Raw genomic sequence first — 21,297 nt, forward strand, 5'->3', positions numbered from 1 at the left:
ACGTCCCTCCCCTCCCCTCCCCTCCCCTCCCCTCCCCTCCCCTCCCCTCCCCTCCCCTCCCCTCCCCTCCCCTCCCCTCCCCTTCCCCTTCCCTCCTCCTCCCTCCCCGCAGCTGACCTTCCCTTCCTACAGGGCGCCAACTCTTCATCAGACTGTCTCTGCATCCAAGGCTACCAGCAGCTGTCCAGCGGCTGCACCGCCTGCCCCATCGCGCACTTCAAGGCATCGGTCGGCTCCTCTCCTTGCGAACGATGCCCGGCCGGCTCCGTCAGCGTCTCTACAGCAAGCACTTCCTGCACTCTCTGCCCCTCCGGGACTTTCACTGGGTCAGGGGCAAACCTCAAAGACAACGTCAACTGTTTCCCCTGCGCCGAGGGGACCTTCGCTGCTAACGCTGTACGTCCAGCCCTCTAGTCCTCCCCGCTCTTCCCTCCTCTTGAATCTATTCTCTTGTCCTATCCCTCCCCTCCTCTTGTGCCAGTTCTTCCGTTCCTTCCGCGCTTACTTCATTTGGCATCCTCGCTGATATCCCTTCCACCTTCAGCTTAACTCCCGACCCCCCACCCTCTCCTCTCCTCTCCTCTCCTCTCCTCTCCTCTCCTCTCCTCTCCTCTCCTCTCCTCTCCTTACTCCACCACAGGGCACCTCGGTCTGTACCGCTTGCTCCGCAGGCTCCTTTTCCCCCTCCACGGGAGCCTCGAGCTGCATAGCATGCGACCCAGGCACATACTCCGCTCAAGGCTCCGTCAACTGCCTCTACTGCAGCCCTGGAACCTTTTCGGCCGGCAACGCCGCCTCCTGCTCCTCGTGCGATGCTGGCAAGTACTCGGGAACACGAGCCCCTGCCTGCTCAGCTTGTCCCCCCGGCACCTACCAGTCGAGCACAGGAGCGAGTCGCTGCGAGTACTGCGGGGAGGGAACGTCGGCAGGGGTGCAGGGCAAGACAGCGTGCGACGCCTGCCAGGCCGGGAAGTACTCGGAGCTGCTGGACGGGCTCAGGACTGCGTGCAAGAACTGCGTGCCGGGGACGTTCAGTGTGCAGGCGAAGGATGTTTGCGTAGTGTGCCCGTTCGCCTCCTACCAGAGCACCGCTGGGTCTACCTTTTGCCGCAGCTGCCAGGCCAACTCAAACACCTCCTCTCGGGGAGCTAGCAGCTTCGACCGGTGCGTCTGCCTGGCAGGGACGCAGGCGGCGGACGGGTCCTGCTTCCTCGGGCTGTGGAAGGCAGGGGTGTTCTCAGTAGATGAAAGCTCTATCTCCTCCCCTTGGGTCAAAGTCTATTCGCAGCCCTACAAGACTGTGACGCTGTCGACTGACTTGACTTCCGCATGCACCAACATCGGCAAGTATCTCATGCTGGTCGGGTTCAAGGGTGCGACGTCGAGCACGGTTGTGGGAGCAGCGGGAACGATCAGGGACTTTGCAGTGACGGGGGAGAAGCTGACGACGAAGATGCTGATGAGGACGACGGACTCGACACGATCCTTCACAATGACGTGAGATGGTACTTCACCTTCAGCAGCTTCGGGTTCACCAGCACCACGTACCCCAACGTCTCCCTCCAGATTCAGGTTGATCCTCCTCCTCCTCCTCCACCTCCTCCTCCTCCGCCCCCCTCCTCCTCCTCCTCCACCACCACCACCACCACCACCTCCTCCTCCTCCTCCCTTTTCGTGTTCTCCCTCCCTTTCGCGTCCTCCTCTCCACTTCCTCTCACGGGCATAGCTCTCTTTCTGTCCTGATCGACTACTTCAGGACATCGACAACGACGGCTGTCAGTACAGGATGGGGTAGGAACTTTCCCCTCCTCTCCTCCCCCTCCTTTCCGCTCCCCTCCCCTCCCCTTCCATTCGTCTGACTTCTTTCAGCTGGGATCTCTCCGGTTCAGGAGGCTACCGCGCAGGCTGCACCTGCAGCAGGTCACCTTCCCTCCTCTCCGGCTTGAACCTTACCCCAGCTCTTTCCCAGCTGCACAAACAAGGCGGATCTGTCAACTTCAAGCGACTTCATCAAGTTGATCTACTGCGCGTGACAGGAGAGTGAGGCAAGTTTGCGGGCCCTGGCCCAGCTACCGCAGCTGGGGCCAGCCCGAGTTGGGCCCGAACTCGAGGAGGAGGGCAAGGGCAGGAAAATCTTTTTTGTTATTACTAGGAATGGTACAGAGGCTGTCAAATTACAAAAAAATAGACGTGCGATCAAAGTTTTGGGCCGACGTAGCCCATGGAGGGGACAGCGAAGTTGCCCGACTGCCTCATCAGCTGTAGGATCTGCTGATCATGCATGAGGAGGAGGAGGAGGAGGAGGAGGAGGAGAAGCAGCAGCAGCAGCAGGGAGGAGGAGAAGAATAAGCATACGAGCATGAGGGATGACGCAAGGGCTTATGTGGTAGAGCAGAGGGTAGAAGGAGAGGAGGGAAAGGGGTCGAGAGAGTTGAAGGAAATAGAGGAGGGCGACCTGCGCTGCTGCTCCAGAGGCCTTGGAAAACTTGCCCTGCAGCAAGAATGAGGGCCTGCTGGGGGAGAAGCGAGTATATAGCAGGAGGTTGGAGCAGCAATATGGAGAAGGAGGAGGAGGAGGAGGAGGAGGAGGAGGAGGAAACGGAGAAGGAGACGGAGAAGGAGGAGGAGGAGGCTGAAGCTCTTGCCTTGAGCTTCTGGGGTGAAGACTTTGGGGGGGTGTAGGTGGGGTCACTTCCAATGAGCTGAGAACACTGATAAGCTTCTTCCTCCTGGGCCTCTTCCCCTTTCCTCTTCCTTCAGCTTCCCTCCACCCTCCCCTCCAGCTCCTCTCCTTCCATTTAGCCTTCCAAACATCCTCCCATCCACCACAACCACGCACTCTCCTCCCCTTCCCAGCACACCTTAGCAGCAAGAGCCTTGTCCTTGGCAAGCAGCGATTTCCCCTCCTCCTTCACCTGCGCGCTGGGTCAGGAGCCTCCCATTCGGTCTCAGGGCCCCGCACCCGGCGGTTGAAGCTGACGGTGTTGAACTTGCTTGCCTTGAGCCCCTTGGACCCGCTGGGCTGGTGGAGCTTCTTCGACAGGGCTCTATGGAGAGCAGCCTGAGGGCCGTTAGAACAGGGTCGAGCGCTGCTTTCCCTGCTCACCTTCTCCTTGATGACTCCGCCGTTCGCCGACGAGCCCTTGCTGCACATGCGAGTAAGAGGATGGATCCCCAACGGGAGGAGCGCGGGAGGAACAGCAGGAGCAGGAGCAGGAGCAGGAGGAGATTGGAACCGGATGTTGTTTTGTTTGATCTTGAGGCTGCACAAGAGGGTCAGGCACGAAAGTGTCACAGACAAGCTCGACCGGTTCAAAGACGCCTCCTTCTGCTGTTGGCGAGAGACCTGCCATCAGCGATGATCAGAGCAGGGGAAGAGCAACCCATAGCTCAAGAGCAGGCAGAAAGAGAGCAAGATCGTCTACAACAAAAGCAGATAGAGGACAATAACGTCTACAACAGAAGCAGATAGAGGACAATAACGTCTACAACAGAAGCAGAAAGAGGACAAAAACGTCTACAACAGAAGCCCATCCCTTTCATTCGTCCTTGTGGACTACTCACCGCAGCAAGAGTCGACTTGTGGCCGGCTCGCTTGGAGCAGTCGGCGTAGTAAGTCTTCACCTTGGTCCCATCAGGCGCTACCGACTCTTCCTCCATTGGCTCGCATTCTGCCGGCATCCCATGGCTGATCTCCCACTGCTCCCACTCAGACTCTGTGACGGGATAGTCCGGGAATTCCCAGGGTTCTGAAATCACACAGTGAGCTGTCCTCCCCTCCCGCCCCTGCCCCTGCCCCTGCTCCCACTTCAGCGTACTGCTGACGTTGACTGTATCTTCATCTTCTACTCCACTACTAGTTCTATATCACCACTCCTCGTCAAGGCCCTCGACTCTGTCGTCGTGCGCGACACAACAGCAACAGCACGTGCTCTTATCTCCTCCCCACCTCCTCTCCATCGTCATCACCAGAGCTTGTGATGTTAGTCGAGTTCTCTGCGAGCACAACCCTGTCGTACCTGTTCAAGTGGTCAGGCTCAAGACTTGTTCGTCTCTGCCAATAGAAGCAACTCACCAGCTCCTGTCCATGGTCGCACCCAATGCTATGGTGGCAATAAGCACCAGGATACCACACACAACGGACTGCAGATGATGGTGAACATCAAATGCAGAGGAACGAAGACCAAACCTTGAAGACGACATCGATCCGTCTGGAGTTTGATCTGCAAGAATACAGCACGTGAGCTAAGGCATAGAACGGAGACTACGGGCGCATCGTATCTCCCTATTGACATGGGGAGAAGGTGCTAGGGCTGCACGAAATGAAACATTGAGCATCGGCATTGCACACGGGCGGCACAGGAAGCAGCAGAGCAATGATTCGCGTGGCTCAAAGTTCCAGTCTCCCTCCTCCCTCCTCCCTCCTCCCTCCGCTCACCTTGTCAAAGCGCCATAGCCGTCCGCCATCGCCCGAAATATCGATGACCCCACGGATGCTTATTCCGCGACGTACCCCACAATCTGGTACCCCACATTTTCTTTTCAAAAATGAGTGAAATGTCTGGGTAGGGGTGGTGTACCCCCACCCTCGGCAATGGAGCTGAAGGAACATTTCGTACCAACAATGGATCTGGAATATCTTTAAGGTAATTGTATTGATTTGCTGTTTGAAAATACTTTAGCTAATCAAAATATGACTCCTCCAAACAGGTGGAATCACCCCCACCCCTATGTCCAGAGGTAAAAAGTACCCCCTTTTGTGAAATTCTAGATTACCCCACCCCCCCTCCACACATTCTCGGGACCCTTGCCATACACAGCACCGGAAATAGCTCAAGGCGGCATCATGGAGGGCAGGAAGGGGCAGGTCGCGGTGGAGAGCATGGGCCTGGCATGGGGAGAGCGCGGCTCCTCCTTCACCATGAAGCGAAGCAGGTGATGAAGATTCATTTTACTGATGACAGTACTAGCGAGTTGTCTTGTGGGAGGAGTTCTTATCGAGGAAGATGCAACAATGTACACCTGTGCTGGTTTCAGTAGTGGCGTTTGGGTGGGGGCTTGTAACAATGTGATTCTTTGCGGTTTCATGCGAGCAGAAATTTGTGACGATACTTGTTCAAATTCAGTTTGTTGTGATGTCGTGATAGAGAGTCGGTCCTGGAAGTGTGAAATACCCATGTGTGGGTGAAGGCCCCATGAAGCAACAGCTGATTTTGATTGTAACCTTGTTTCACAAAGATTGAAACATAATCAAACTTCACATATGCTTTTGTGTTTGATATTATGTGTTGAATGATAGAGAGAGAGAGTCGTAAGCTAAGTGTGCGGTCTGTTTGCTGCTGGGTTCTAGCAAGCAAACGCCTTTGCACATCACCTGTGAGAAGCTATAGACTTCTCTAAGGCTTTTTGTATGCATGTTATCATCTGATACACACAATGAAGTTGCATCTTGCCTCCATGACATCTTTGTTCCGTTGTGCCGTGGTTTGCTGTCGTCTTTGTGCTGAACCTCCCCCGCAGCTCCAATTGGAATGCCAAGGTCGTCGGTGTGCTGGGTGTTGCAGCAGTGGCTCTTCTGTTGCTCACCGGAGTATCGAAGCAGCATGAAGCAAAGGAACCTGGAAGGGTACGCACTGCCGTCAGAGTTGTGCGCTCCTTGCTCACTTGCTCTTGATCTGCAGTCCGGGCTGTCTGTTTCCCAGATCTTGTACGAGGCCGACAATGCTGGAATGAACGGGGGAACTTCTGGCATCGCTTCCAGCGTAAGTGCTCGATGTCGATTTTTGAAGCATGATCCCGATCATGTCTTCTGGTGATAACACGATGCTGCAGAAGGGAGATGCCTCGGACTTCATGAACTCAGCGGATCTCGGGGACTACGTTGATGCTATCATCGGACCTTCGCCATCGGGGGTGAGCTGGTGGGCATGGTGGGCGTGTTTGAGCTCAAGTACTTTTTCTACAGCTGACCGATGGAGGATTCAAGAAGAGAGGTAGTATCGCTGTGTCCAAGATCGATGCTTCTGGATTCTACTACCTCAACATCCAAGGAGAAGCTGGTCATGCCCTGAAGACCATACTCCAGGTTTGTGCTCTTGATTACCGTCGTCTCCTCCAAACCCCTCTGCAATGTCTTCTGCTTGATAGCTTCCTCCCATTCGTTGCCTCTTACCCTGTGCTATCTCCCCATCATTCTTCTGCTGAAGCTTGTCCTGCAACCTCCTCGCCCTCCTCCTCTCTCTCCGTCCTACAACCATCTACTGGCCTGCTCCTCACGGTCGTGACAGGGTTCGGATGGTTATCATCGGCACTGGAAGGGATATGGGCAGATCTATACTGGTCCCATCCATGAGGGCAACTACGGCGGCAAGGACTATCTGCAGATTCAGGACCTCGTGACGGGAGAGGTGGAATACTTCCGTTTCCGCTTCACCTGAAGGAGGAGGACGCGCCGCTGGAGCGTCAGGACCTGGTCATGTGGCAGAATCCATTATGATGATGATGATAGAGATCTTGAGATGTTATTGTGTACAAATACAGGGTGGTTGACCGAACCTAGCTCCCTCGGGATGACTTGACTACTCTAGGGATGGCCCGGTAGATCAGTCTCAGCCTGCCGATGTTGCTCCATAGCTCCTGCGACATGCGGTCAACACCAACAACCTTCCCGTCCTCTGCCTCCGGGAAAGTACCGGGAAGAGATCGCACAGCATGACGATCGCCTCCGAACCCATCTCAGCCACCTGTTCGCGCTCTCAGCTGCAGCTGAAGCAACATCTCTCTCACCTTGCTCTCCTCCACCGCGTACGCCTCCATCGCGCGCAGTCCTCTGCAGACAAAGGTCACCTTGTCTCATAGAGCGAACATGAGGACAGGGGGTAAGAGAGTACGTGGCGGGGAGATTGGAGATCAGGGGGGCAAAGAAAAACATCGCAGGGCAGTGCAGGGGAGGAAAGAGAGAGGAGAGGAGGAGAGAAGAGGGAGAGGAGGGGAGGGGGGAAGCAAAGGAGAGGAGAAGGAGAGGGTGAGGAGATGAAAACGGGAGGAGAGGAGGTGGGAAAAGAGTGGAGAGGAAAGGGAGCAAGAACTTCTGCGTCCGTAAAAGAAGGCAAGGGAACGAGAACAACTTCGACCTGTCAGGAGCACAAAAACCAGCGACGCCGAAGGCATGCGGGGGAGTCAAGCAGCGAGTCTGGCAGCCCTTGGAACCCCCCACGAGGACGCGCACTGATCCCGATGAGACGATATAGAGCTTCGAGATAGAGCCCTCCGCCTTCATGACCTGCTCACCTGCTCTGAACGTCTTCCAGGTCAACCTTGAGAGGGCTTCAGCTACCACCATGGGGGGCGCGTTCTCCAGCCAAGGCTGCAAAGAGAGGGCACGGACGAAGTGGTCCTCCAACTTCAACCTGCCTTGTACGTAGCGGACGGGGTCTTGCATGAGTTTCTCAGCGACTTCGAAGGACTGGATCATGGACTTGAGGTTGCTGCCAACGGGAAGAACTTTCACGATGGCGGCTTGCATTCTATCCCTCTCGTGCCGCAGCATGTCCTCATTCCACTTCTTTACCCTCTGCGAGCAGCAGGGCGAACCGAGTCAGGTCAAGAGCAAGAAAGATAACCTCTCCTCCTCGCTACCTCGCTTCCTTCCGGCGAGCCCGTGATGGACGGGATTTCCCGCTGTTTCAGCGCACAGGGGTGGTAATCCCCGCTGATGACCATCCTCATGGTAGTCGACGCCTTCTTGATCCTCGCTGACCCCACGTTGCCTAGTTGGACCCTGAGAGAGTTGGCGATGGCGGGGAACTCAGATGCGACCTCGAAGAAGCTGGGAGCAAGGTCAGCAGCATCTTCCCTCCCTCCCTCAGATCGCGCTCTCACCTGTCAACGTGGAGCTCCAACAGCTCGCAGTCTCCCGCCGCCAGCACATCGGCTGTTCGCTTCTCGCACAACATCATCCCCACCTCCCCGAAGAAACAACCTGGCTCCAACGTGTCTACCACTTTCTTCTCAATCTCCACTCGCACTGACCCTGAGTTGACAAAGTACATGCTTTTCCCGTCATCGCCTGATGGTGAAACAAGGGAAATTGTCAACTCTCTCAATCATTCTCATCACTGAAAGGAACTCGCCTGCTCTGAAGACAACGTCGGAGTCCTTGAAGGAGACCGGCTGCAGCCTCTTGGCAACGGCTTGGAGCCCCTCAAGGTTGCATCCTCTGAACAATCTCTTCGGCAGAAGCCATGTCCCCGACCACCCGAAGTCATTGTCGTCGCAGTTGACGCAGAGCTTCTCCACACTCTCCTTGAGACCTTCCGAGGTCGGCATGCTGTCTGAAGCTCGTCAACAGCAAGATGTGCGTTGGCAGCAACCCAGTCTCGGAGCAAAGCAGCTGAAAATCAGCGCGGGTTCTAGAACAAAAACGAGGAGCTATCCTCTCTCAGACGTGACTCTCGCCTACCAGTCTGTGCTCAGACCGTCTCAGCCAAGCAGTAGAGTGGGCGGCAGTGACCGGGGAGGAACTTCCGGGGCTGCTGGAGCAGTCACGTTAGAGATGGCGGTAGGGTAGTACGAGCCTCGGAGGAAGCTGCCGCAGTGCTGAACTGAGCAGTAGAGTGGGCCGCGCGGTAGTACAGTAGACTCTCCGATGTCGGTAGTACGAGGAAGGCAGTAGAGATGTCCGATCGGTAGTACGAGGAAGGCTGTTGAAGCAGTAGAGTGGGCGGTAGTATAGTAGAGATGTCGGTAGTACGAGGAAGTGCTCCTGGTAGTAACGGTGTGACCGGCGGTGTGCCTGTGCCACCGTGTGTAATAATATATTGGAGGAGTTATGGTTTCCTAATTTATAGTAACGGCCACAGCAAGTTTGTGTAACGGATATGTAACGGATAAAGTGGTACGTAGCTTCTCTCACAACACCGGTGGTGGTCAAAATATATTGGAAGGAGGGGTGGGGGGTTGCCAAAAGCAGATACGATCCAAAAACTATTGTACAAATGACATACAATGGTAATAAAAGACCCCCTGTGGGGTAGGGTAGTCTGGTTGGAGGGTAGAATTTAGGATGAAAGGTGGGGTAGTGGTGGTATGAGGTACAACTGCAGGGATGAGTCCCCAGAATGGCGGCAGCAAAGAAAAATGACCGTGAAAACCGAAGGAAGGCGGGAGGGGAGGAGAGATGGAGGAGGAACGGTTTGAGGATGTGGGGGAGCAAAGATGGAGAACACCAGGGGAAAGATGAAGCAGCATGGTAAGAAGTGAAGGAACGAATAGACAAGCAGCGACCGTAATCGGTCAGGGCGTTTCATTTCACAAGATCAAGCGGGAGTTGAGAGAGAAGGAGCTACAGAGGGAAATTTACACAAAAGGGTATAAGAGGAACGAGAGAAGAGTGAAGTTGAACAAGGAGGAAGCGGTCTTTACGAGGGAGGGAGGGGACAGTGACGAGTTGCAAGATGAGGTGCAAAAAGGGAAGTGGAAATGAGGTAGGCGAATTGATGGCAGGCAGTAACTATTAGCAATCACAAACAAAAACGAATGATAAGTCCAATTTTTTCGTCTTGGAAGAAAGATGATTAAGCACAAAGAAATGGAGAAGGAGGAGGAGGAGACGGTAAGAACAGGAGATGTCGACATTGGAATGCAATAAGAGAAGAGAACAGAACAGTGCAGAGCAGAGCAGAGCAGAGCAGGGCAGGGCAGAGCAGAGCAGAGAACAAAATATTGTCAAGAATTCCACTTGATGATGCTGACAATGTCTTTAGCTAATAGCTCATTTCTCGTACCCGCGGGATATTAGAAAAGTCGAAATTTGCTCGCACCAGGTAGAAAGTCAAGATACCGTTGAAAAGCTATCATTACTGATTCGACCAATGCAGTGAAGAGGTTGATGTGCTAAAAATACTATCTCGACAGCTCGGACTCAATATTTTACTTGCTGTACCCGAATCACCGACATTCTCCACCATGGACGCGTTAGTTAGGCAGAAGTCTTCACAAGTCCTCATGGATCAGATGGTAGACGTGCAGACAAAGGACCACATGGATCATACGTAAGTGATCACTTCCTTATATAATACTTCGCGCTCACAGCTAAGATGCATCTTTAGATTTGCTGGAATCATGTTCGACGTGAGGGTTCGAGACCTTCCTTTTGAGTACATCGAAATCTCTTCCATCTGGATCAGAGGGAATCTCGGCCCAATTACGATCTGGAGCACTAGCGGAGGGTTTGAGGGGAAGCACGAAAATTGCTCACAGGTGCTGTATTTGTTGGATTTTCAAAAGGTAGGAAAGCAAAGATGTCAGCCCTTACTCGTCATTTTGCAGTGGCAACGACACTACAGCAATATTCATATGCCCAGTATGCTTGAACTGCAAGAAATGCAACTAGATGTGCCAATCAGGTTCAGCCAAGCCGAGACGAAAGGCGAGCTGAGAGAATCTTTTCTAAGAGGAATACTGATCGTTAGATGGTCCAGGTATCTATATTCATGCTGCCGAAATGGGAGATGAGCAGATCGTCTACGACAACAAGAGAGGAGATATCACCTACTCTGTGATTAGTTTGCGTTCAGTTTTGCAAGTTTGATGGGCTCATAGGACTCTTACCTGGACATCCTGCCTGGCATTGCGCACCTTGCCGATGTTCCTTTCTCTGGAGAAAATCAAGATATTGTGATGCCCTGAACTGCGCAGGGCCATATACTGACCTGTCTCTGCCTGTTGTCTTGTTGTAGTTTTATGGATGGTGGGGCCCTCCCTGGAGAGACAGGCGGGAGTTTGTTGGCAGGTGAGAGGCCTGGCAGAGGCTCTTGCAGACAGTGAATGAAGATTGGACAGACTGCAATACGGCATCAAATGGTTGAGATGGAACCCTGAGGTCCATTGCCATTTCCCCGCAATTTTTAGAGAGTGAGTACCCATCGAGCTGACGTGCTGGCCCTTGTGGTGAATTCGTTCCTCCAGGATGATATGGACCCTGCTCATGTCTCGCCACCCTCGATCTCGCTGCAGGTCAAACCGAAAATGGTGTTTGAAATATCCAAGTTTGACGTATTCCTATCTGCTCCAGTATCCTTTACTGGCTCGATCATGACCAGCTCCTTTACGTGATCAATTGTGTGAATTGGTGGGAGAATTCGCAGCTGCTCGAACAAATTGCTGTGAGAAGCTTCTCAGTCTTGACGCCTGCGGCTGACGCTCATTACAGAATCCAGCCGGAGAACAAAAAAGAGTCAACAAGAGATTTGGTGACAAATGCAGAGCGATCTATCGGTAGAGTTGTAATGCTGTTGATATTTAGTCTAATTTTCTGATTCAGATGGTTTTCAAAGAGTTTGTCTTCTTAGCTGACATGGCTGAACTTCAAGATCGGACAGCAGCCGACCATCAGCTGACTCGAGTCGTGACGGTCCGATCACCGGTCACCGCGCGCCCGGCCCGTACCCCGGTGACTGAGGGCATCGCCGGGGCCGATCGGATGATTTTGAGTGTTAGTAGCAACAGTGGAAAGTGTACTATATTACGTGACTAAGTTACTGCTTGCCTAAACCCGGCGTTGAACTATGATCCGATCATCGGATCCCATCCCGTCCGATCGGATCCCCGCCGGTATCCTGATCGGACTGCCGGGAGAGTCACTAGTAGTCCGGCGGGACCGTACTGCCGGCCGCGGCGGGCCGCCGCCGCCGGCAGCAGCGGCCCGGCGGCGGGCCCGGTGACTCGGGGTCCCTCATGATCGGAAAGTCGGCCCGTCCGGGCCGCGCGCCGGCCGCGCGGCCGGGCCCGCCCGGCACTGCGGCATGATAGTTCAAGTTTGCCGAACTTGCTTGGAACTTCGGGACTCTTGAATGCCGGGCCCGGTACCGGGTCGACTAGCTTGGGGCCCGGCAGGAACTTGGGAATACGGTCAGGTGGGCCGCTTTTAAAATCATGCTAGCAAGAGATTTATCGACGCCAATACCAGAGTCGATTTGATGTAACATTTCTTCGTAGAAAATAAAACTATAAAAATAAATTAAAAATAATATAATATCTTAAATAGTACTCATGTGCCACACTGTTGAAGCAGCGTCGGTACAAATTCATTCCTGCTCCGTACTGTCCTTCGAGAAGATTGTAGAGACATAAAACTAGTGGTAGCAGCTTTTTAAGATTAAATATTCCCGCAGGGGCATGCCTCGGGAGCATGGCGGCGAGCGAATTAAATGCGTGCGAGGGGAGGTGGAGAGGGAGGACGAGGTGGAGGGAGGGAGGGAGGGAGGGAGAGGAGGGAGAGAAGGGAGAGGAGGGAGGGAGGGAAGTATAACGCGAGAAGGAGAAAGAAGGGCAAAAGTATGAGAAGCTGGATCATTGATACTGCGTGAGGACGGGGGTGTAATAGGGAACAGAAATCGCCATGCACTCATTACGATTCTGATCGTATTTCGAACCAAATGTGACGTGATCTCTTCATCTTTGTGGTTTTTACTCGTGCGTGATACCTCCAGAATTTGTTCTGTCTCATGATATGCTGCAATCTCTGCTCTTTAAGAATCACTCCTACCAGTGCATTCGCTACTATCTGCATGCTAAACTTCTTTGGGCGCGTTGCACATGATCATACTCTCTAGTGCATGAAATTCGTTCCGTTGAGTTGACATGCTGTTATCAGGGCCTTTTGCTATCCGTAAATGACGGAGAGCGAAGACAAGACTTCAGGTGCCAAGGGCGAAACTCAACCCCTGGACGACGGAAAGAAGAAAGAGGCTGAGCTGAGGAATGCATTGCTGAAGAAGATGGGTCAGGATGGCGAAGAGAAAGTAGATGAAGGCAACAAGGAACAGAACGGCGATCGTGAAAGGTTTGTGCTCACGGCGATCTTGGCTTGATCCTGACGTGTGAATGGGCAGGAACGGTGAAAGCATGGACGTCGACAAGCCTTCCCCCAAGAAAAGCTCGGATCCTGATCAGAGCCGGGAGGATGATCGGAGCAATGGAAAGGAAAGGAGCAAAGAGCGCGACAGAGAGAGGGATCGTGATAGAGACCGGGACCGAGATCGAGCGAGGGACAGGGACAGGGACAGGGACAGGGACAGGGACAGGGACAGGGACAGGGACAGGGACAGGGACAGAGATCGGAGTCGTGGTAGGGATAGGCGAGACCGGAACAGGGACAGGGACAGGGACAGGGACAGGGACAGGGACAGGGACAGGGACAGGGACAGGGACAGGGATCGGGATCGAGACAGGGATCGGGATCGAGACAGGGCTCGGGATAGAGATCGAGAAATGAAGGAGAAGGATAAAGATCCAAAAGGAAACGATGGTTAGTCCTCCGCCATAATGTGCATTCAGCTTTTGATGATTTGGGATTTAGACCAGGCAAGTGGGGGAAGCCTGCAGATAAAAGTATGCATTCATATTGATCTTTCACTTCAATGATGGATGCAGCAGCTCAGGCATCAAAGGGTCCAGAGGAGAAGGAGAAGGAGAAGGAGAAGGAGAAGGAGAAGCGGGATACATCCAAGGAGAGGGAAGGAGATAAGGATGACAGGTAAGACAACATTAGAGACTGGTTGTTTCGATCCGTGGATCTGATATCTCTTTCTTGCGAAGAGATGAAGGCCGAGGTGGAAGGCGGGGAAGCAGAGAGCGCCGCAGAAGCCGTGATCGGCGAGACAGAAGTCCGGATCGCAGACGTGAACGAAGCCGGTTGTCGAACCTCTCGATGGCGTTGGGCTCATGTCTGATTGGACGCAGGTCTAGGGATCGCAAGAGGTTCAGGTCGCGAAGTCCTCGCCGTAGGAGGTACGCAGTCACATGCCTTCCTTCGATGTTTGATCAAGTGCCGCAGATCCCGAGACCGTTACTCTCGAAGGTTTGAAAGCGCTGATCGTGCATGCAGACAGTGAGAACTTTGTCAGAAGTGCTTCTCGCAGCAAGAGCCCAAGGAGGAGAAGCAAGAGCCCACGCAAGAAGGCCCCAAGCCCAAAAGAAAAGAGCACAAGCCCCCAAGGCAACGCGGCTTCGATTTTTGTGGAACATTTCGTGATTGTATCCCTAGGTACTCGAAGGAAGATCTACAATTCTGAGGGCAAATTTATGGGATATGAAAATGAGCCAGCGGTTCGACTGCTTTAAACTTGTTTCCCTCTGGTTTTGAAAATGACAGTGCTCGTGATTCAGAAAAAAGAAGAGATCAGTGAGCAAGAAATGGCTGCTGGAGTTGCGGTATTCCACCATCATCAGGAAAGATTCGGTGGCCCTTGACCTTTTCCTGGTCAGGCCCTGCAAGCGCAGAGGAACTTGATCGGTGTCAGCGGTGAATTTTTTCCATTGACTCGTTGGCTGTCACTGAATCTGCTCCAAAGGTTTTCAGTTGATCAGCTCCGATCCCCGCAAGGCGCTGAGAAGGTACTCTTTGTGTGATAAACCATGTGCAGCTAACGTGACATGGCGAAAGAATTCATGTCGGCAACCTCCCCCTGGGCTCTTCTACTACCTTCCTGAAGCACACCATCAACAATGCGATGCAGGTGACGTGGCGGACTCCTCAACCTTCGCCTCTTCCTAGAATGATCGAGTGTTCCCAGGCGGAGAAGATCGCGATCAGTGACAGTGTGGCTGATGTGTACGTCAACTCGTCGACCACAAAAAGGTTTCTCTCGAGCTCCTCCTCGCTCCGGTGCTCACCACCTGCTGACCAGGTTTGCTCTTGTGGAATTTCGAACCGTCGAGGAGTCAAAGTGAGGATCAACGCCCTCCTTGGGTGATCTACTAAGATGCTGCCTCAGTCGCTGCATTGCGCACCTGAATGGAAAGGTCGAGCTCTTCGGACAGCTCCTAGAATTCTCCAGGTCGGGAGAGACAGAAAGAACTTGGTGGGCCCGTCTGACAGCAGACTGTTCAGACCATGGAACGAGAAACATAACATCACTGTCACCACCATCCCGAAGCCAGTGCTGGACTCGACAAATTCTTCACTCTTGCAGCAGTGAGTCGATGCAGTCTTGCGGTGTTTATCATCTGACCCTTGGGCTACAGGCAACAACTGCAGCAGAAGCTCCTGCTCCAAGTGACTTTTGTGATGATACTGAGGTGCCGCGATCTGACCAGGATCATTGTTTAGCAAAAGTTCTTTGCTCAGATTCAGCAGCTGCAGGTCAAGCCTCATTTGTGGCTCACTTGCCTGGCGATTCTTAACTTCTGCTCAGGCTCAACAAGCTCAACTGACTCAGACTGGAGTATGGAATGGTGAAGCTATCTTGCTGCTGACCCTCTTCGCTCATCCCCTCCGTGTGTAGGTATTGGCATCGGAGGGATCAATCCGCTAGCCGCAGCTGCCGCTGCTCAAGCTACGATGCTGGCAAGTCAGGTGAGATTCTGTTGGTGTGAGCAGACTTGTACTGATTCAAAGCTTCACAGACGTCCGGGACGGTCGTAGAGGTTCTTTGCTGTGTGCAAGTCAGCCCATGTTCTGATCGGCTTGACACTGCAGCAAGTGTCTCAGGAAGAGGCGATCAAGTTGACTCACAAGGTGAAGGAGTGGGTGAGGGAGGAGGAGGAGGTTCCTCACAAGTCATGGCAGACAAGGCGCGTCCGTGTGACCAACCTCCCTCGCGATGACGACCTTGTGGACGGGTTGAGGTGTGTCTGCCTCGCCCGCCGCCTCGCTCTGCTCACGTGGGCCTGCCCCAGCACCTTCCTCTCGGCTCTGATGAAGGCGCTGCAGCTGACCGTGAACGAGGTGACCCTCGGAGTTCAACTCCCTCGGGCCTGACTCGGTTTACAGGGAAATCCGATCATCGCAGTCAAACTGGATGGTAGGGCTCGACTGTTGCTTTGCCGATGCTCCTTGTGACTCGTCCAAGACGACAAGGTCGGGGCCCTCGTCGAGTTCCGGACTGTCCGGGAAGCTCAGAACGCCAGACAAGTAGAGGCTCAGCGATGGGACACTGACAGCAACTGACGTTCTTGTCTTGTAGAACCTGGGAGGCCTCAAGTACGGAGATAAATCCTTGCAAGGTACTCTCCATGCTTGTGCCAGCAACTCCTCCTGACAGGCTTTCCTGAAGTGGAATGGCCGGCGGACTACAGTCCTCTGAACGAAGAGCAAGTAGGGCGGGAAGGTCACTGAAGGCTTTTGGGTGACTGGACTTGTCAGATGAAGAGCTGCATCGGCACGGGTATACTCGGGCTGGATGGAGAGCCTGAGTTGGTCAGTGCCAGCGCACTTGTTGCTTCCTGTCTAACTTGGTGGAAGGCTCTGGGAGAAGGAGCGAGCAAGGGAGCGGTATTTCAGACCGAGAGGCGTGTAGGGAATGCTAAAGGGAATGGCAGGAGGGTTCGTCTTCAGCAGCAAGCAAACCCAAGGAGAGCGAGGCGACTAAAGTGTGTGACCTTCTTCGCTGATCTCTTCCTTGGTTGACATCCTCGTGCCCAGGTCTTGGTTCTCTCCAACCTCCTGAGTGAAGCAGAGCTGCAAGACGAGCAGGTGAGCTGCCCTGCTCTGTAGAGGGGGGGGGGGGAAGATACCAACAGCGGGGGAAGGCGGCAGAGGTGGGGACAAGGAGCGTGGGAGGTCTCACTCTAGCGTGTTTCTCGGCAGGAATCACTGGATGTCTTGGAGGACACGCGCGAGAAGTGCGAGCAGGAGTTCGGGGAGGTAACAAGCGATCCAGCCCTCTTCCTGCTCCTCATTTCCCCAGGTCCAATCCGCCGTCGTCATCACCCCACTCATCGGCGGCGGCTCCGACGTCATCGAGGACAAGTGGTACGGCAAGACCATGGTCCACTTCAAAGACGAGAAGGTCAGCGTGCCTCCTCCTCCTACCTCCTGTCCCTCCCCTCATCCGCGTTCAGGTCGCATTCAAGGCTGCCACGTCTCTGCATGGGCTCAAGGCAAGAGCTCTTGTCAGTTTTGCCCTTTTGTGCTAACCAACTTGCAGTTTGACGGCCGGCCAGTTCACTGCAGTTTCATGACGGAGGAAGAATACGCCAAGATCCACGAGGCTGTTGAGGTGGGGGAGTGAGCATGTCCAGGGCTGCAAGGTGAGCTAACGAGCGTCCTGCAGGAGACAAGGAAAAAGCAGGGTGAGGAAGGGAAGTGAGGGATAGGAATTTTGAAGGTTCGCAAGACGATTTTTGAAGGGCTCAGTGTCACGGTCCTGAACTTCGAACCCTACCGGCGGCTAACTTAGCGACTGAGTCTCTCGGTGAGACTCGGCCAGGTGCCGAACATCAAGTCCAGTGGGACGTCTAAGTTGCTCCTGACTCATCGGGTGACTGAGTAAACTGCTGACTGATGCGGCCGTGACGGTGACTGATCGTACCGTCGGCGACTCAGCCTGGGCCGCGCTGTCTCTCCGAGTCAGTGTGGCCAGGCTGACTCCACCTTGCCACCGGGCGGCTGGCCATTGTCTCCCCGCGGCGGGGGTCCGATCATCGGACCGTACGGTTACTGAGGCCCGGCCCAGCGGCCCGAGAGTCTCATGCCCCGTGACGGACCGTGCGACAGTCACGGGGCCCGGTTGAGTACTCCGATTCAAGTACCGTACCGTTACTCAGTCCCGGTGACTCAACGTGCCAGTTGGCAAGTAGATAGGCCGGGCCTGGAGCTGTCACCCGGGGTTCCGGTTAGGCTTTTTACTCCTCTCGTGACCGCATCCCCACCCGCTATCGGACGGGTTGTGATCAGTACCGATTCTGTACCGTACCAGGTTTACTCAACTTGGCACAGTTTAGTTCCAGTACCTTTGTACTGAGGTTTCTACGGTACGTCGGAGTTGGTAACAGTAGTAGTGTACCGGGGATCATGGCAGTCAATCGGAGACCAACTCCACAGTACCAGGTAGAGCAGTACTGCGGTACTAAACTGAGTCTAAGGGACTTGTACCATATCAGTACCAGGTTCCGAAATCCGCTGAGTACTGCATTGGTACAATTAGAGTCTGGTACAGTCGTATCGGAATCTGTACGATCTGAATCGTAAATTGTAGGGCCAATATTGAAAAGATTGTACTCGGATACCGTAATTTTTACTCACTGCGGTAGCACGGGGGGTGGTATGATATAGCGGCTGGGAAAAGGAGGGGTTCAAGGTGGGAAAAGTGGGGGTGGGGTAGCCTAAAGTAGATTGAGAGATGCGCACTTGTGCCTCTGTTTGAGTGGTAAAATGAGGGGGTGGAACCGGTGGGGGGGGACATAAGGAAGTTGCCTTAAAGGGGGTAGGGTCGATGGGGGGTGGGGTCAGCAAGGGTGGGGGTACAGAAAGAGGAACCAGGTAGCTGCTGACTGGCTGCCACGAGGCTGGGGAAGACGAGGGTGGGTGAGGATATGGCAGGGGGCGAGAAGCCTGAAGGGGTGGGGGACGTGAAGATCGGTGTAAGGGGGTAGGTTATCTGAAAAGGAACCAAGGCGGCTTTCGGAGATGGGGGTGGGTACTGTGACCGATAAACCTGGTCATCGTACGGTCACGAGCAACTTGTAGTTGAACAGGGGGTGGGGTCATGACGTTATCCAGATGGAAATAGGGGTGGTAATATAATGAAGGGGTGGTTGTTGAAGGGGTAGGGTAGTTCCGAAGAAGCCGAGATGGATTCGTGTCGCTTCCTTCGCCAAGTCGCACGAAGGAGAGGAGGGGTGATTTCAAGGTTTAAAAGGGGGTAGGGTAGGGAGAGATGCTACTAGTGGATCCGCCTTGGACTATCCCTTGTTATTTCTTGATCTGCTCACCGCTGCTCCTCTTCGTCGTTGTTCTTCCTTCTCCTCCTCCTTCTCCTCCTCCTCCTCCTCCTCCTTCTCCTCCTCCTCCTCCTTCTCCTCCTCCTCCTCCTCCTCCCTTCTCCTCTTCTTCCGTGCTGTTCCCTTGCCTCATCTTCGCTCTTCTCTCATTCTCTCGTTTCCTCTCTTCTCGAACCCTGTCACTATCAACTCCATTCACTTCAGTCCACGATCTCTTGAAGCCATCCCGCCCCTCCTTGATCCTACAGGGCTACGTCAACTCCGCGCTATCATCGGCCTAATCTGTGAGAGTCGCTAGTAACTCCTTTAGCCGCCCTCACAAGGAGCGTTAGCATGAAACTTGAGAGCTCGTCGAGCTTGAGTCAGGTCAACCGGCTGCTCCCCAGCGACGCCGGCATCAGCGCCCTGTGTTACCTTCCTGGTAACGAGTGGTTCTCAATGAGCGCTGTGGAAGGAAAGATGTCGAGGCTGTCAACACCCAAGGACACCCTGAGCAGGAGGAGGAAGGAGGTGGGAAGCGTTCAGTGAGCTGCTGGGAACGCTGCTGACAGCCTAGCAGGCACACGGCGACAACGTGAGGCCCAAGAGCTCGATGGGCTGTCGAACAGCAGGAGGGCTGCACACTAAAGCAAGCGAGGTGTGGAGAAACACGCGGGGTAAGTTGAAGGAACAGGGGTGGAAGTGTAGTGATATGGTCCCAGGGTCTCAGTTTCATGCTCCTCTGCGCGACTCCTTGCAGGAGAATCGGATGAGATCGTTCGACTATCAGGGTCAGGTTGAGTTGCTGCGAAGGCAGATAGCCGACTTGTCTGCGCGTGAGAAGAAGTTGAAAGAGAAACACGACAATCTGTACATCAAGTATTCCCAAGTCTGTCTGGAGAACCGGATGCTTACGGAGCAAGTGTTTGAGCTGGAAGAATTTGTCAAGGACAAGCTGGAGGTGATCGAGCTGGAGAAGGTGATATCAGGCATGCGAGATAAGATTGAGCAGCTCGAGGAGAATCAGGACCATTGGGGGATCAAGGAATACTATGAGATCGAAAGTAGGCTGGCGGAAGGGTTCCGACGTTCTATGGAGACCGTATCTTGCCTTGAGAACGCCTTGACCACGCTTGTGGCAAATCAGAGCTCAATGGTGAGCTCTTCGCACAAGGAATCCGAGATGTTGTGCCAAGTCTTTCAGAAGATGTCGTCACTCGAACATGTGCTGAGGGGCATAACCATCACGAGCAGCTCAAGACAACTGGAAAGCCGAAGAGAGCTTGACGCCTTGTCGGAGTCGAACAAACACCTGCAAGAGATTGTCAAGGTGATCGTGAGGGTTTGAAGGTGCGGCGCTGACTCGTGGGGGCAGGAGTATCGAAGAGCCGATGAAAGTTTCGGTGATGAGATCACGAAGATAGCGAACTTAGACAAGTCCCTCCAGCATCTCCTATCTGAGATTCCAATCTGCTTCGCGCAACGAGTAGACGACAATGTCAAGAACGAGCGCAAGGCGTTAAGATCTTCGCTGCAGGAGCTGCAGGAGCTGCTGGTCAAGGAGCGGGAGGAGAAGGAGGAACTTCAAAGGGCCAATCGTGCGCAGCGGGAGAGGTACTGTGAGAAGGAAGGAATGCTGAAAGAGATGGAGACTGCAATCAAGCGCCTTGAGTTGGACTTGTCCCTGAAAGATCAGTTCTGCAAGAAGCTGGAGCAGGACTATCAGCAGGTGCAGAGCAAGGCTGAGAGCAAGAGTCGGGACCAGGAGGAGCTGGAAAAGAAGTGCGGAGAGTACCAGGAGAGGATCGAGGATATGGAGGAAACGATCCAGGTCCTGTCCTCCAAGAAGTCCAAGGTAGCTGTGGTGACCCCCAAGATCTTTATCTCCCTGCCCGACAGTCAGCCGCAAGACCAGGGCTCCATCGCCCTGCCCAACAGCGTGCTGAAGAAGCTCGTGGCAGCGGAGCTGGGGTACACGCCGGAGGTGAGCTGGAGTGGTGGTTGAGGTAGAGGCTGACGCGACGAGCAGGAGCTGTTTCCGGTGTCCGGCGTCTCGGACTTGAAGAAAGTGCATGAGTTGACAAACATTGCGTAAAGAAACCCTGCCCTCCCTCAGTGCAAGACGGAGCAGAGGATGTGTACAAGAACCACTTGTAGATAAGGACAAGTGGGAAGAAGATGTGATTTGAGAGGTTGGGTTTGCCTGTTGTTGGTATACAGCATATTAAGTGTGTAAACCAAGTTATTGCGCCTTCTCCTTCTCCTTGCTGTGTGCTCTTGTGCGCAAAAGGCTAGCAGGACTTTCACACAAACTCGTCGAAATCCACATCGCCCTGGGGGATGTTCTCATATCTCCGAGCACCTGCTCTAGTGTGAGGAGGAGGAGGAGGAGGATGGAGGAAGCGAGGAAGCGAGGGAGGAGGGAGGGGAGGGGAGGGGAGGGGAGGGGAGGGGAGGGGAGGGGAGGGAGGGAGGGAGGGGAGGGAGGGAGGGGAGGGAGGGAGGAGGGAGGAGCTACAAGGAGCCATAGCAGACAGAGGCCTCCTACTCCCGTGCGCCTTCCGATACCTGTCGGTGAGGTCAGCGAGCAGC

General features: G+C 54.1%; 7 protein-coding genes across 7 annotated transcripts in view; 5 read left to right on the forward strand and 2 right to left on the reverse strand.

Annotated features, from left to right (window-relative positions):
- GUITHDRAFT_60426 (hypothetical protein) overlaps positions 1 to 1,117 on the forward strand; it is a gene marked incomplete at both ends in the record, with an annotated part of 1,912 nt that extends 795 nt beyond the window's left edge. Inside the window, 2 exons of the mRNA XM_005823526.1 lie at positions 189 to 351; positions 641 to 1,117. Of these exons, the coding sequence (XP_005823583.1) occupies positions 189 to 351; positions 641 to 1,117 (640 nt within the window). The remainder of the gene's footprint in view (positions 1 to 188; positions 352 to 640) is intronic.
- Positions 1,118 to 2,196: 1,079 nt separating this feature from the next.
- On the reverse strand, positions 2,197 to 4,089 carry GUITHDRAFT_117269 (hypothetical protein; the record flags this gene model as incomplete). Its single annotated transcript, XM_005823527.1, has 9 exons — positions 2,197 to 2,268; positions 2,456 to 2,491; positions 2,862 to 2,915; positions 2,963 to 3,061; positions 3,107 to 3,263; positions 3,309 to 3,346; positions 3,565 to 3,749; positions 3,970 to 4,019; positions 4,076 to 4,089. 9 exons carry the CDS (start codon positions 4,087 to 4,089, stop codon positions 2,197 to 2,199), a joined length of 705 nt encoding a protein of 234 aa, XP_005823584.1.
- A 796-nt stretch (positions 4,090 to 4,885) lies between these two features.
- GUITHDRAFT_155208 (hypothetical protein) lies at positions 4,886 to 6,555 on the forward strand. The gene is made up of 6 exons (XM_005823528.1): positions 4,886 to 4,935; positions 5,521 to 5,626; positions 5,682 to 5,762; positions 5,833 to 5,913; positions 5,966 to 6,085; positions 6,288 to 6,555. The coding sequence occupies exons 1-6, from the start codon at positions 4,922 to 4,924 to the stop codon at positions 6,435 to 6,437; spliced, it is 552 nt and encodes a 183-aa protein (XP_005823585.1). The 5' UTR covers positions 4,886 to 4,921; the 3' UTR covers positions 6,438 to 6,555.
- Positions 6,504 to 8,328, reverse strand: GUITHDRAFT_165708 (hypothetical protein; the record flags this gene model as incomplete). The annotated part of the gene is made up of 8 exons (XM_005823529.1): positions 6,504 to 6,636; positions 6,693 to 6,743; positions 6,787 to 6,829; positions 7,134 to 7,573; positions 7,639 to 7,828; positions 7,882 to 7,981; positions 8,032 to 8,068; positions 8,119 to 8,328. 8 exons carry the CDS (start codon positions 8,326 to 8,328, stop codon positions 6,556 to 6,558), a joined length of 1,152 nt encoding a protein of 383 aa, XP_005823586.1. The 3' UTR covers positions 6,504 to 6,555.
- Positions 8,329 to 9,966: 1,638 nt separating this feature from the next.
- GUITHDRAFT_165709 (hypothetical protein) lies at positions 9,967 to 11,500 on the forward strand (the record flags this gene model as incomplete). Its single annotated transcript, XM_005823530.1, has 11 exons — positions 9,967 to 10,052; positions 10,110 to 10,260; positions 10,330 to 10,429; positions 10,482 to 10,558; positions 10,603 to 10,677; positions 10,740 to 10,792; positions 10,843 to 10,914; positions 10,969 to 11,016; positions 11,075 to 11,165; positions 11,213 to 11,277; positions 11,324 to 11,500. The coding sequence occupies 11 exons, from the start codon at positions 9,967 to 9,969 to the stop codon at positions 11,349 to 11,351; spliced, it is 846 nt and encodes a 281-aa protein (XP_005823587.1). The 3' UTR covers positions 11,352 to 11,500.
- A 1,174-nt stretch (positions 11,501 to 12,674) lies between these two features.
- GUITHDRAFT_117273 (hypothetical protein) lies at positions 12,675 to 16,920 on the forward strand (the record flags this gene model as incomplete). Its single annotated transcript, XM_005823531.1, has 32 exons — positions 12,675 to 12,844; positions 12,894 to 13,309; positions 13,366 to 13,392; positions 13,600 to 13,695; positions 13,744 to 13,791; positions 13,838 to 14,109; positions 14,170 to 14,214; positions 14,269 to 14,305; positions 14,355 to 14,397; positions 14,447 to 14,519; positions 14,577 to 14,641; positions 14,691 to 14,729; positions 14,778 to 14,840; positions 14,894 to 14,977; positions 15,028 to 15,067; positions 15,113 to 15,145; positions 15,198 to 15,237; positions 15,288 to 15,358; positions 15,409 to 15,429; positions 15,482 to 15,520; positions 15,572 to 15,730; positions 15,776 to 15,806; positions 15,855 to 15,916; positions 15,969 to 16,008; positions 16,047 to 16,099; positions 16,148 to 16,201; positions 16,247 to 16,276; positions 16,324 to 16,374; positions 16,427 to 16,477; positions 16,592 to 16,648; positions 16,692 to 16,793; positions 16,846 to 16,920. The coding sequence occupies 32 exons, from the start codon at positions 12,675 to 12,677 to the stop codon at positions 16,918 to 16,920; spliced, it is 2,487 nt and encodes an 828-aa protein (XP_005823588.1).
- Positions 16,921 to 18,869: 1,949 nt separating this feature from the next.
- Positions 18,870 to 21,273, forward strand: GUITHDRAFT_165710 (hypothetical protein). Its single transcript, XM_005823532.1, has 6 exons — positions 18,870 to 19,236; positions 19,286 to 19,382; positions 19,428 to 20,035; positions 20,081 to 20,689; positions 20,735 to 21,067; positions 21,224 to 21,273. Exons 1-5 carry the CDS (start codon positions 19,060 to 19,062, stop codon positions 20,798 to 20,800), a joined length of 1,557 nt encoding a protein of 518 aa, XP_005823589.1. The 5' UTR covers positions 18,870 to 19,059; the 3' UTR covers positions 20,801 to 21,067; positions 21,224 to 21,273.
- The last annotated feature ends 24 nt before the right edge of the window (positions 21,274 to 21,297 follow it).

This window comes from Guillardia theta (genome assembly GCF_000315625.1).
Source record: "Guillardia theta CCMP2712 unplaced genomic scaffold GUITHscaffold_107, whole genome shotgun sequence".
NCBI classification, from domain to species: domain Eukaryota; class Cryptophyceae; order Pyrenomonadales; family Geminigeraceae; genus Guillardia; species Guillardia theta.